The 14,059-nt window shown below is 41.4% G+C and overlaps 1 protein-coding gene across 1 annotated transcript in view; it reads right to left on the bottom strand.

Annotated features, from left to right (window-relative positions):
• CSF3R (colony stimulating factor 3 receptor) overlaps nt 1-14,059 on the bottom strand; it is a 111,576-nt gene that overhangs the window by 24,128 nt on the left and 73,389 nt on the right. The window contains exons 8-11 of the mRNA XM_069756878.1: nt 12,199-12,352; nt 10,720-10,802; nt 7,497-7,707; nt 3,905-4,084 (exon numbers count right to left, since the gene is read on the bottom strand). Of these exons, the coding sequence (XP_069612979.1) occupies nt 3,905-4,084; nt 7,497-7,707; nt 10,720-10,802; nt 12,199-12,352 (628 nt within the window). The remainder of the gene's footprint in view (nt 1-3,904; nt 4,085-7,496; nt 7,708-10,719; nt 10,803-12,198; nt 12,353-14,059) is intronic.

Raw genomic sequence — 14,059 nt, 5'->3', positions numbered from 1 at the left:
GCGTATCGGCGGTCGTTAAGGGGTTAAGGGCTAGGGATAGAGATAGGGAGATACATACAGTGCTAGAGTAAGGTTTGGTTATTGTAATGGGTAATATACAGTTTAGAACAGTGGGGAGCACTACAGATTAGGAGATAAAATAAGGTTAGGATAAGAAGTAGGGAATTTCCGAGTAGGAGGAGCCAGGGTAGTTATAGTTGAGACACTTCCTGGGTTTAGTTAGTTAGAGCGTGGGATGAGGATAAGTGAGATTGTTGCAGTAACAAGTTCAAGAGGAGCTCAGCAGTTCAGGGCCTCGGGGCTGATGTTTACACGAGAACAAGGGGACAAGTGCAGTAAGAGAGTAATAGCAGTTAGGTACAGTGGGAAGACCGGGAACGTCCGAGACCTACGGTCTGAGAAGGATTGGAAAGCGGCATCCTCTGTTTCGCCCTCAGAGAGGAAAATGGACGGGGAACCTCAGTGTCACGCTCACACCCTGACTGGGTGGTGTGAGCGAGGGGAATGTGGCCCCACTGTGCCATAAACCAGACTACCCTGGAAGGGTGACTAAGCAGCTACCTTGGTGTTCAGTGGAGCCTCTGATGGTGAGGTCAGGCTCGTGCGGCAGGTAGCTGCCAGATATCACCCCAGGGCATTGTCTGGCTGTGACAGCTGAGGGACAAAACACAAGTGACAGGTGCGAGCAAGTACAGAAAGGCACAAATGGTACTCTGGCAGGCAGAGCTGGCACTCTGGCAGGTGGGCATGGCTGGCACTCTGGCAGGCAGGTGGGCACAGCTGGCACTCTGGCAGGCAGGCGGGCATGACTGGCACTCTGGCAGGCAGGTGGGCACGGCTGGCACACTTGGTAGGCATGGCTGGCACTCTAGGCAGGTGGGCACCGCTGGCACTCTAGGCAGGCAGACAGGCACGGCTGGCACTCTAGGCAGGCAGGCTGGCACGGCTGGCACTTTAGGCAGGCAGGTGGGCACAGCTAGCCGGACTGGAACTGGTTTGGGTAGGACAGGAACATAGGCAGGTATGAGGTAGGAAACAGATAGGAACCAGTTCAGACTGAAGGGACAGGAACTGTTTCAGGAGACACGGGAACACAGGCTGGAATGAGTAGGATAAGGGAGCAGGTAGGAACCAGTACAGACTGGAGGGACAAGGACACACAGGGCACAGAGTGGGAGCAGAGCAAAGCCGCATGATGCGAAGAGCAGAACAGAGCCACAGGAGGTGAAGCTGGAGTAGAGCAGAACCGCAGGAGGCAGAGCAAAGATCAGAACCGCAGGAGGCGGAGCAAAGAGCAGAACCGCAGGAGGTGGAGCAAAGAGCAGAGCTGTAGGAGGTGGAGCAAAGAGCAGAGCCACAGGAGGCAGAGCAAAAAGAGCAGAGCCGCAGGAGGCGGGGCAAAGAGCAGAGCCGCAGGAGGCGGGGCAAAGAGCAGAGCCGCAGGAGGCGGGACAAAGAGCAGAAGGAGTGAACACAAGGAAACAGTGGAATAGGAAAGGGTACAGACAGGGATACAAACGGACACAGGTATAGGACTAAGTTCAGACAGGGTCAGGAACGGGACAAGGCACAGAAACAAGGATTCAGACCACGGTACGAAGTCCCCTTGGGTGGCTGAAACAAGAGACACAGGACACAGGTACAGGCCAGGGTTCAAAGCCCCCCTGGGTGGCTGACACGAGAGATAAAGCAAGACAGGACACCTGACAACTGAGCAGCAAGACACTAACTGAGTAAATATGTTGCTCAGGCATTCCCCTAGGGGTGGGAATGCCTTAAGTACCCGATGCCTCTTGGCAATTGGCAGGGGACACCTTAGGAAGGTGCACACAGTCACTATAAGAAACAGGAAGTGCCAGGGCTGCAGCCCTAAGCATACAGCCATTAGGTATGCAACAAGCAAGGACATGAGGCCCAGAGCATGGAGCCGGCAGAGGACAGAACTCACAGCATGGCCCGGAGTGGTGAGTAAGAGTGGAGATGGGAAGCCATGCAGTGATGCCAGCAGGGATGTTACACCCAGATACGAACTAGTTTGGCTAGTCGGGACACTGCAGTACCAGAGGGTACTGTACAGAAGCAAAGAATTATAGGAGAATTAGGAAAGGATATATGATCAATATTGTGTGGTGTCTGTGACCGAACTGGACATGCTGAGTAAAGTTGTGTTGTTAAAATTGAACTTGGACTCTGGCAATCATTGTGTGATGCTGTCTAAAGGCAGGACACTACAACCTGAGGAGGACTCTAACATAAAAGTGAGTGACTTGCACTGCACACACATCATACGCAAGTTAGGACTTTATAATTTCTTTGCAGGGTGCCAGGGTGTGCTGAAACAGCAACCTGTCACCATGACTACCACCCTAGCCACCTCACACTTGGACGGTCAGGTACATCACTGGAGCTTCTCGTCTTGAACTGAAGACAGTGATGCATGCCATGCAGGCTATTATGTGTCAGTTAAGCTTCTTGGTCTATAAGTTTAAAAGAGGCCAGTGCTGGATGCCTGACAGACTATTAAAGGTTTTTTTCCTGTTTGTGCAGCCTTTCTCACACACTACACAGCTCCACTCTCTAAAAACGCTGTTGGTGGAGGAACATGTGATAAGACGACTTCATCAGTCTCCTCCAATATAAAAGCAGTTTTCTCATGTGAGACTTCTAATTGGACAAGACCGATGGACAGATCTGGTCACATGCTCCTTCACCAGCAGCCATTTTATGGACTGGAGAGCTGTGAGGAAAGCTGCACTAACCCCAACTTGCTGGCTGAGCCATGACCGCTCATCAATAAGTTTCACCCTCTTTTCAAAAAGTTGTCAGAGCTACCTTAAAAGTGCCAAAAGTTGCAAAATTGTTGTGTAAAAAAATTGTGACATTTCAAGCAGTTTTAGATTAGAATTCGAACAAAGACTGTTTGATGAATCATCAAGACCACAATGTTTGCTGAGGATATATTTCCTAATAGTGACTGCCTTTTAAATAGCCATTACTGCCTCTATAGCAGCTTGTCTGTGGCAGAACAGTTCGGGCAAATTAGTCAGGCTTTATGATATTTCCAACCTGTGTTCAGGATAGGTCATCAATATTAGATCAATGGGAGTCTGACTTCCAGCACCACCACTGATGAGCTGATTTTGGCGCCTGATGGATGCAACCTGTGAAAGGAGTTGGACCTGCACAGCTTTGATCACTGTGTAGTAGCAATTCGCCATTTATTTCTCCTCCACAAGTCATCAATTTCATAAGGTCAGACTGTTGCTTACATAGCGCCAACATTCTCTGTAAGGGTATGTGTCCACGTTCAGGATTGCATCAGGATTTGGTCAGTATTTTTCATCAGTATGTGTAAGCCAAAACCAAGAGTGAGTGATAAATACAGAAGTGGTGCATATGTTTCTATTATACTTTTCCTCTAATTGTTCCACTCCTGGTTTTGGCTTCCAAATACTGATGAAAAATCCTGACCAAATCCTGATGCAATCCTGAACGTGGTGCAGCGGATGCATTTCTCCGGCGCATCCGCTGCCCCATTGTGAAGTGCGGGGAGGTGGGGGCGGAGTTCCGGCCGCGCATGCGCGGTCAGAAAAAGCGGTCCGTCAGGAGCAAAAAAACGTTACATGTAACGTTTTTTTGCTCCTGGCGGTCCACCACAACACGGCGCAACCGTCGCACGACGGTTGCGACGTGTGGCAAAGCGTCACAATGCGTCGCTAATTTTAATCTATGGGGCAAAAACGCATTCTGCAAACAACTTTGCAGGATGCATTTTTTGCCATAAACGACGCATTGCGACGTCTGGCAAAAAACGCCAGTGTGAAAGTAGCCTAAGACTGAGATTTCTAAAGTGTTTTCCTAACAAAATCTGTGTCACTGTTTGCAGCCACTAACTATGCCTTACCATGCAGAATGGAACGTGCGCTCCCTTTCTGTTCAATTTTCCAGTATATTTCACAGTTTGGCAGCTCTGCACTTTTGTACCACTCCAGCATATAGCTCTTAGCCGAAGACTGTGGATCCCACATTACTTGCAAGCTGGAATCACCATTGGAAGACACTTGCATTTTAGAGACGGGAGTTCCTGTGAAACAAATATAATGCTCCTAGTGAAACGTTCTTTTGTAGTAAATTCAACAATATAGTTCTATCTGATATCAGTAAAAGCCTAATATATAAATATAATGTCCAAAAAGTAAAGAATGGCATATATTACATGCACCCCGCTCAAAATATAGATGGGAAACGAAGAGATCAATATTTAAAATACAATTTTAACAGGTGCTGCTGTTGTTGTACATTAATCAATAGCCTATGCTGATTGAAGATTCTTTTGTGCTTATTAGCAGAATTTTCATGCTTATTACATCAGATATTCACTGTTTCTGTGTATAAGCCATTTTGATGGCCTGTGCTTATTGATTACAATTGTGACCAAAAGTATTGACACCCCTGCAATTCTGTCAGATAATACTCAGTTTCACAAATTCTTTGGTATTATTGTCTTCATTTAATTTGTCTTAAATTAGAAAACACAAAAGAGAATGAAGCAAAAAGCAAAACATTGATAATTTCACACAAAACTCCAAAAATGGGCCAAACAAAAGTATTGGCACCCTCAGCCTAATACTTGGTTGCACAACCTTTAGCCAAAATAACTGCGACCAACCGCTTCTGGTAACCATCAATGAGTTTCTTACAATGCTCTGCTGGAATTTTAGACCATTCTTCTTTGGCAAACTGCTCCAGGTCCCTGATATTTGAAGGATGCCTTCTCCAAACTGCCATTTTTAGATCTCTCCACAGGTGTTCTATGGGATTCAGGTCTGGACTCATTGCTGGCCACCTTAGAAGTCTCCAGTGCTTTCTCTCAAACCATTTTCTAGTGCTTTTTGAAGTGTGTTTTGGGTCATTGTCCTGCTGGAAGACCCATGACCTCTGAGGGAGACCCAGCTTTCTCACACTGGGCCCTGCATTATGCTGAAACATTTGTTGGTAGTCTTCAGACTTCATAATGCCATGCACACGGTCAAGCAGTCCAGTGCCAGAGGCAGCAAAGCAACCCCAAAACATCAGGGAACCTCCGCCATGTTTGACTGTAGGGACCGTGTTCTTTTCTTTGAATGCCTCTTTTTTTCTCCTGTAAACTCTATGTTGATGCCTTTGCCCAAAAAGCTCTACTTTTGTCTCATCTGACCAGAGAACATTCTTCCAAAACGTTTTAGGTTTTTTCAGGTAAGTTTTGGCAAACTCCAGCCTGGCTTTTTTATGTCTCGGGGTAAGAAATGGGGTCTTCCTGGGTCTCCTTCCATACTGTCCCTTTTCATTCAGACGCCGACGGATAGTACGGGTTGACACTGTTGTACCCTCGGACTGCAGGGCAGATTGAACTTGTTTGGATGCTAGTCGAGGTTCTTTATCCAACATCCGCACAATCTTGCGTTGAAATCTCTTGTCAATTTTTCTTTTCCGTCCACATCTAGGGAGGTTAGCCACAGTGCCATGGGCTTTACACTTCTTGATGACACTGCGCACGGTAGACACAGGAACATTCAGGTCTTTGGAGATAGACTTGTAGCCTTGAGATTGCTCATGCTTCCTCACAATTTGGTTTCTCAAGTCCTCAGACAGTTCTTTGGTCTTCTTTCTTTTCTCCATGCTCAATGTGGTACACACAAGGACACAGGTCAGAAGTTGAGTCAACTTTAATCCATGTCAACTGGCTGCAAGTGTGATTTAGTTATTGCCAACACCTGTTAGGTGCCACAGGTAAGTTACAGATGCTGTAAATTACACAAATTAGAGAAGCATCACATGATTTATTATTATCTATTGGTGATAACTTACCCAGTTTGACATCACTCTCACTTATATAGAGAGAGATTAATGGGGGCCTGTCTGACAAAAATTACTGTTCAAACCAAGCACAGCACTTTGTAGGGAACATAGCATTAATGAAAAATTGTATTTTAGGGCCCCGATTTGTTGCTGCATTTGCCTGAAATCGTTCTTTTTTAAAAATGTGGTAATAGTGTGCTTGGTGCATCCTTAACCTCTGCCTTTCAGGAATGGATTTGGACACTACTATATTTATCAGGTCAAGCTCTAAACCCGAAAGTAGAACCAATGAGAAAGTGACAGGGAATGAAGTATAAAAGTCAATTTTTATTGGATAGCAGTAGTGACAACAATATTAAAAAATATTTAAAAAATATATAAAACGATATAATCCAAAAAAATAGTACATATGTGCACAATTCAAGCTGCACATGACAAGGTAGGCCGAATCATGATAAAATATCAAAGAGTAAAAATGGCAATCTGTGGCATATGCACACAAGGAGTGAAAAACAGGTGTATACTAAATAGCCTATACAATATAATATAAGCACAGGAAAAATCCTCAAACAACGTGTGAAACAATGGTAGAAATTTATCAATAATAAAGTGCTAAGTGCAGTAAACAAATTACCACCTAAGGGGCTTGGCACCACCTTAGCACTTTATTATTGATACATTTCTACCATTGTTTCACACGTTGTTTGAGGATTTTTCCTGTGCTTATATTATATTGTATAGGCTATTTAGTATACACCTGTTTTTCACTCCTTGTATGCATATGCCACAGATTGCCATTTTTACTCTTTGATATTTTATCATGATTCGGCCTACCTTGTCATGGGCAGCTTGAATTGTGCACATATGTACTATTTTTTTGGATTATATCGTTTTATATATTTTTTAAATATTTTTTAATATTGTTGTCACTACTGCTATCCAATAAAAATTGACTTTTATACTTTATTCCCTGTCACTTTCTCATTGGTTCTACTTTCGGGTTTAGAGCTTTTTTTGTTTTTCTAGTGGTTTTCCACTAGAATCGTGGCACTGTTGGTGACCCTTTTATTTATATCGAAGAGAATATAGAATAGATATTATTTTATTATCACATATATTGATAAGGTGTCACTTCTGTGTCTTTTTACTAATATATTTATCAGGACAATATCCCCTACAAGGTGCTGTGCTGGGTTGGAACAACAGACATTTTGTGCCGACAGACTCTCTACATATAGCATAAAAAGTTGTAATCTGAATTTAATCAATTTTTTTTAACAAAACAAAAAAGTACACACACACACACGTGTATGTATGTATATATATATATATATATATATATATATATACACAGTATGTGTATGTGTGTGTGTGTATATATATATATATATATATATATATATATATATATATATATATACACACACTGTATAGATATACTGTATATATTAAATTAAATTAATAAATTGACCCCCACATGTATTGTTCAGATACTTTTACAGTAAGGAAGCTAAATATAATGAATGGTTGGTAAATCAATCTGGTATCTGGAAATTGTAAATTAGATGACGATCACGATTTTCTTTGATAATTAAATAGATAATGATTACCGTAATAAGCCGCCAATTACCCATTACTTGAATCTATTATCTTCTTACCATTCCTGGCAGTAAGGGTGATCTCAGTTTCGGGAGAAGCCCCGGCGTTATTGTATGCCCGTATAAAAACATTCTTCTTTTCAGTAGGCAGGGAGATGGTACAATTGAGAATAGTTGTGTTGCATAAAATATTCTCTGTATCATGTAGATCAGAGGAGCTCTTCACAATGTACCACAAATGTTCTGCATTTGCCTTATTTCTCTCCAGTTGCTGTAGAAAAAGATCACACTTTACTGAATTTACAATCCTTCAATTTTGACTATTAACATTTCATAATGTAATCATTTGATATGAAATTATTATGTATTTTTTAGATTAAATGGGTTACCCAGTGAAAACATGTTACTTATCACCTCATCAGGTAGATGATAACATGGCGCCCTATGGGTATCCCACCGCTGGGATCCAGTCCATTAAAATGTAACTTTTATTGGGTAAATGTATAAAATACAACCCACCAAATGAAAGTGACAAAGTGCATTAAAATAACAATATAAGATTCAGAAGACCAGAGGAGAAGATCTATAAACAGTAAGGGGTCAATCTATTGTTCTATCCTCCCTGTTTAACGCTGGAACACCAGCATATAGATGTGACTAAATCAAAATACTGAAAACATAGACTTGTACAAGTACTATTGATGCAACTCCTCACAAAACTTTGCACAACTCCTCAAACTGCAGAATAATCAAGTATTAAAACCTTGAAGATTTGCCACATAAAGTATGTTTCAGTGATTCCTAAAGTAGTGCTAGATATACAGTAATTCCACACAAAAACCCGTGGTGTGTTGATATAGGTGTACTGTCTCTTGCTGTAGATCTAACTAACAGCCTACCTATTTGCGGAGGTTGTCACCCTAAGATGACGAGAAGTGGCAGCAGGTACAGTATGAACATTCAGACAGTGGAATCATGTAATAGAGTTGTAGCATACATTTTACACACATAGAGAGGAATTATAGTACATCAGAAAGGATACAGAAATAAATACCCTATGTGTGCTTGCTAGGACCAAATAGGGACAACTGCATACGACAGATATCCTAATCACCACAGAAACTCAGTCAATAAATCCCATAAAATATCACTTTTATTAACTACATAATAAAACCTAATACATGGAAACAGGTACAGTGGAAAAGATGGGGACAGTGGAGCACTATGTGGCAGTACAATAAACAAAGAAGGGGCTAAAGGTTACACCCACTACATACACATACCGTGGAACAGTGCACTTTGGCTAACAAACCATAAATATGGTAGAATGAATATATAAATATAAATTGAATCACTATAGACTATTCATTATCAAGCCAATATAACTGAAATAACCGAGTAATACCTGGTATGTGCAGTGGTGGGGGACCCAGAGCCCACCCCGATGCGCGTTTCAGAGAACAGGGCGGCTCCTTCATAAGGTTTGTTAGCCAAAGTGCACTGTTCCACGGTATGTGTATGTAGTGGGTGGTACCTTTAGTCCCTTTTTGTTTATTGTACTGCCACATAGTGCTCCACTGTCCCCATCTTTTCCGCTGTACCTGTTTCCATGTATTGGGTTTTATTATGTAGTTAATAAAAGTGATATTTTATGGGATTTATTGACTGCGTTTCTGTGGTGATTAGGAGACAGTGGAATCATGCATACTCTATGCACAGATACCTATAAGTGGGCTCATAAAGAGTCCCAAATATGCCAAGGACAAAAAATTAAAAAGCCACTGACTGGCACCGTTTGTGAAAAAAAGATGTCTCACAAGCTTATGTCTTCAGATACAGCAACCTGATAAATACATAGATAATACAATACAAAACCAATCAGGTGCTGAAAATCAATTATTTAGTATAATATAGAGAAATGCCAGGCACAATTTCTCAAAGGTATCTAACATGAGACATATCCAATGCACTGTCAAGTGCTATTCAAATCATGATGTAATGACAATCATAGCTATGACAAAATATATCAGTAATCATAGGTGCCAATACATACAATGTCCAAGGTATCCAAAGATAAGTACAAGCAGCAAAGATATATAATCAAATGAATACAAAAATTAGACAAGATGTGTCTGCTTATCTTTTTCCATGGTGATGTTCCACAAGGCACGACTAAACCAAGCTTCTCATACTCAACGCATTTCTCCCTGAACTGGGATCATCAGGAGAGAAAAGATAACCAAAATATTGGCCACGGTCCAATGTCCAAATAGATGAGGCTGCCACCTTCACTAGCAAAGGTCCCCATATAAATACTTCGGCGTTCACATGTAGTCTCAGTACAGCTTCCTGTTCAAGGTAGTAATCAGCCCATGAAGAGATGTCCTCCCCTCGTATACTGCACATGCGGTTGCAACTTTTCAAGCACTAGATTGGGCGTAGAGCTTGCATGACGTAATAACCTCACATAAACCCCGGGAACGCGAGTGCCGACACCGCTGGAACAGCGCCAGATGTTTTTATTTGAACGGGGCAAAACATGAGGAATGAGAAGGGGTAGTCCATGTAGTGGACAATCCCTTTAACTTGATCAAAAACAATATATCTTCATGGCTTCTACCATAGCTCTTAAGAAGTATGGGAGGGATGGAAGATACCACTGCTAGTATTGGAATCATGCACATGTCTATTATTGTCCCATATTTTATTTCAGCATCTCCAACTTTACAAGCCTACCATAAATGGATTTAAAAGGTGACTAAACTTTGAAGACCCATTTCCAATTATGAAAAATGAGTGAAAAAACAAGCCATGTATAGGATGAAACATGCTATGTTACTAGGACGTAAATTGACTTTATGTGCCATGTGGTTCCTGTACTGAACAATGACTGGACAGACAATTTAGGTTCTTGGTTCAAAAAACGATGGAGCTCAAACTCAGTTAATGTAGGTCAATACATTTGACAAATAAGACATAATGTAGTAATGATTATCTGCCATCCAAGATTATAAGCCATAGCCTTTTAAAGAGGTTGGTCCTCAGCAAATAACATATCTCAGCAATGAGCTGACCATAGTTATCGATTTATTATATTTGCATTGGTGATTTGTTCTTGCTGATAGGGTGAAATCCTAGATGTGAGATTCTCCTTATTTACATGCATGTATTGACTATGTCAAAATATGAACCTAATTTTGTTTTGTTATTAATTCTATTTTTCTTGAAATTGTAAAATGGTAAAAGTCTCAAATTAAATTAGTGCATGTTCTTGCAACCGTACCTTCCACATTAGCAGGATTTTCAATTGACTTTCATGTGTGGCTTCCAAATTTCTCCACCAAGTCTTCAATTTTCCTGTTGGAGCTATAAAATGACAAAATACTTTCAGTGGCTTATCACACTTGTGAAAGCTGGATAGTTAGAAATTAGGACAAGAGAAATATTGAAGGCTTTGATGGCAACAACGTTTTATGAAAACTATAAATAGTTATGAAAAGTAGTAAGTAGATCCTTGACCAAAATCAATAATAACCTTGTATTATATTACTAATGAACATAATAACTGTGAACATAACAGAGTAGATACAGATCACTTGACAACACATTCACATTTGAAAAGGTTGAAGAGACAAAATTGAATACTATTACAAAAACAAATTCATTCATTCATTGAGAACAAGTCTAAAGATGCTAAAATGTTTCATATCCAGGAGTTGAAATTGACGTTGGAAGATTTAGAGATTGACAGTCAAGGCCGAAAAGTACTGGCACCCTTGAAATTGTCCCAGAAAATTAAGCATTTCTCCCAGAAAATTATTGCAATTACACATGTTTTGTTATGCACATGTGTATTTCCTTTATGTTTATTGTAACACAAACAGAGAAAAAAAGGACGAACTGGACATAATTTCACACAAAATAAGATGAGACGAGACCAAGATAGAGCTTTTTGGTAAAGCACATCATTTGTTTGCTGAAAAGGGAATGAAGCATATAATGAAAAGAACACAGTACCTACAGTCAAGTATGATAGAGATTCAAAAAATGTTTTGGGGTTGTTTTGCTGCTTAACTGTGTGCAAGGCATCATAAAATCTGAAAATTACAATAGGATTTTGGGTCGCAATATAGTGCCCAATGTCAGAAAACTGGGTTTGTTTCTTAGGTCATTGATCTTTCATGAGGACAATGACCCCAAACATACTTCAAGAAGCACCCAGAAATGGATGGAAACAACGCACTGGAGAGTTCTGAAGTGTGCAGCAACGAGTCCAGATCTAAAATCCAGTGAACAACTGTGGAGAAATCTTCAAATTGCTATTGGGAGAATGCATCCTTCAAATATGAGAGACCTGGAGCAGTTTGTAAAAGAAGAGTGGTCCAAAATTCACTTGAGAAGTATAAGTAGTTTGCTGATGGTTATAGAAAGTGATTGATTGCAGTTATTTAATCCAAAGGGTGTGCAACCAAACATTAAGTTGAAAGTGCCCACAATTTTGTCCGGACCATTTTTGGGGTTTGTGTGAAATTATGTCCAATTTGCCTTTTTTTCTGTGCTTTCTCATGTTCTAATACACGCAAAGGAAATAAACATGTGTATAGCAAAATATGTGTAATTGCAATAATTTTCTTGGAGAAATATTCAATTTTCTGGAACAATTTCAAGGGTGCCAAAACTTTCGGTCATAACTGTACCATATATTTTTACAGCACCAGTATTGACAAATACTAATAAATTTGTTCTAGATAACAAGACTTACCAGTTTCTAAGGTAGTAACGCTAGTTGTTGGCCCCCACTCACTCCACTGACCAGTTAGATTTCTACGAATACAACGAATCTGGAAGTCATATTTTACACCACCTAACAAGCGACAGTGGTCCATTGTTCTAACATCAACTGGTTTTTCGACAAGCTAAAGACAATAAACAAGGTTCAAGAAAGGTTATTTTATTATAGGGTAATCAAGTACAACAATTTTCATGTGGGTCTAATAATCCAGGCTAATATTAATGTGAGTGTAAGATCCTGGCAGGACAGTGCGTGGTCACGGCATGGACTGCGCTGTGTAAAGATTATCTATGTCTTATTTGCTCAGTGAACAATCATATTTTAACCGATTTGTGCACTTTATAACTTTCAGTATGCAAATAACACAATTTTATAAAAAGCACAGTAAGTGTCCACTGTTAGAACCTTTAGTCACAGTCTCCATGCTCTGCACAGGAGTGCGGTACTTTCTCTTCTCTTGACTGGGCAAGTCCATCCCAAGAAACTTCTACTTTTGTGTGCTGCTCCTGAATCACCCATAGGATACATACAGTATCAAATCAGTATGCTTTGCTGTATTTATGCTTCTAATTATGGCTGTGCTTTATGGTCCAAATATATGGTAGGTGAAGATAATTATAGTGGTGCTCTATAAAGAGGCCCTATTCTTTCTGGGAGAAACATAACACATAAAATGAAATTATAAGGCTATGTTCACACCTTGCGTCGGGTCCCTGCGGGTTCTCCCGCAGCGGATTTGATAAATCTGCAGGGCAAAACAACTGCGGTTCTCCCTGCAGATTTATCGCGGTTTGTTCCGCGTTTTCCGCTGCGGGTTTCCGCCTATACTATTGATGCTGCATATGCAGCAATATGCAGCATCAATAGTAATCTTAAAAATAATAATAATTGGTTATACTCACCCTCTGATGTCCGGATCTCCTGGGCGCTGCACCCGGCGGTCCGGTTCCAAAGATGCTGTGGGAGAAGGACCCTTCGTGATGTCACGGTCATGTGACCGCGACGTCACCGCAGGTCCTGGTCGCACAGCAACTCTGACCGGACAGCCGCGTGCAGCGCCCAGGAGCGCCGGACATCAGAGGGTGAGTATAACCAGATTTTTTATTTTTTAACCCCAAATATGGTTCCCAGGGCCTGGAGGAGAGTCTCCTCTCCTCCACCCCGGGTACCACCCGCACATTATCCGCTTACTTCCCGCAACGTGGGCACAGCCCCATGCGGGAAGTAAGCGGTTCAATGTATTCCTATGGGTGCAGAATCGCAGCGATTCTGCACAAAGAAGTGACATGCTGCGGGTTGTAAACCGCTGCGTTCCCGCGCGGTTTTTCCCGCAGCATGTGCACATCGGTTTGCGGTTTCCATAGGGTTTACATGTTACTGTAAACGCTATGGAAACTGCTGCGGACCCGCAGCATCAAAACCGCGGCGGTTCCGCGGTAAAAACCGCTAAGTGTGAATATAGCCTAAGACTTTTCTCAAATATGTATCATTAACATATCAGATACGTTTCTTATGCATTACAGGGACAAAAGTTTTACTTTACCGGAGTGAGTACCTAATCTCATGCGAGAATATTCCCTGGGGTGTGCCAACTTTGAGGGTGGGGCTGACATTATACAGCATCTGAATGGTAGATAGAACTAGTGTTTCCACCTTGTCAGGATTCCAGGTGACCAAATCTAGGTGCCTGTTTTGCTGTTTTGTTGGATCTTTGGTTCATATAATGCATCACGGTGACTCAGTGGTTAGCACTGTTTTTTTGTAGCACTGGGGTCCTGGGTTCATATCCCACCAAGAACAACATCTGGCAAGAGTTTGTATGTTCTCCCTG

The sequence above is a fragment of the Ranitomeya imitator genome, chromosome 3 (genome assembly GCF_032444005.1).
Source record: "Ranitomeya imitator isolate aRanImi1 chromosome 3, aRanImi1.pri, whole genome shotgun sequence".
NCBI lineage: Eukaryota > Metazoa > Chordata > Amphibia > Anura > Dendrobatidae > Ranitomeya > Ranitomeya imitator.
Note: the sequence above shows the minus strand (reverse complement) of the source record. Positions and strands in the feature narration are given on the sequence as shown.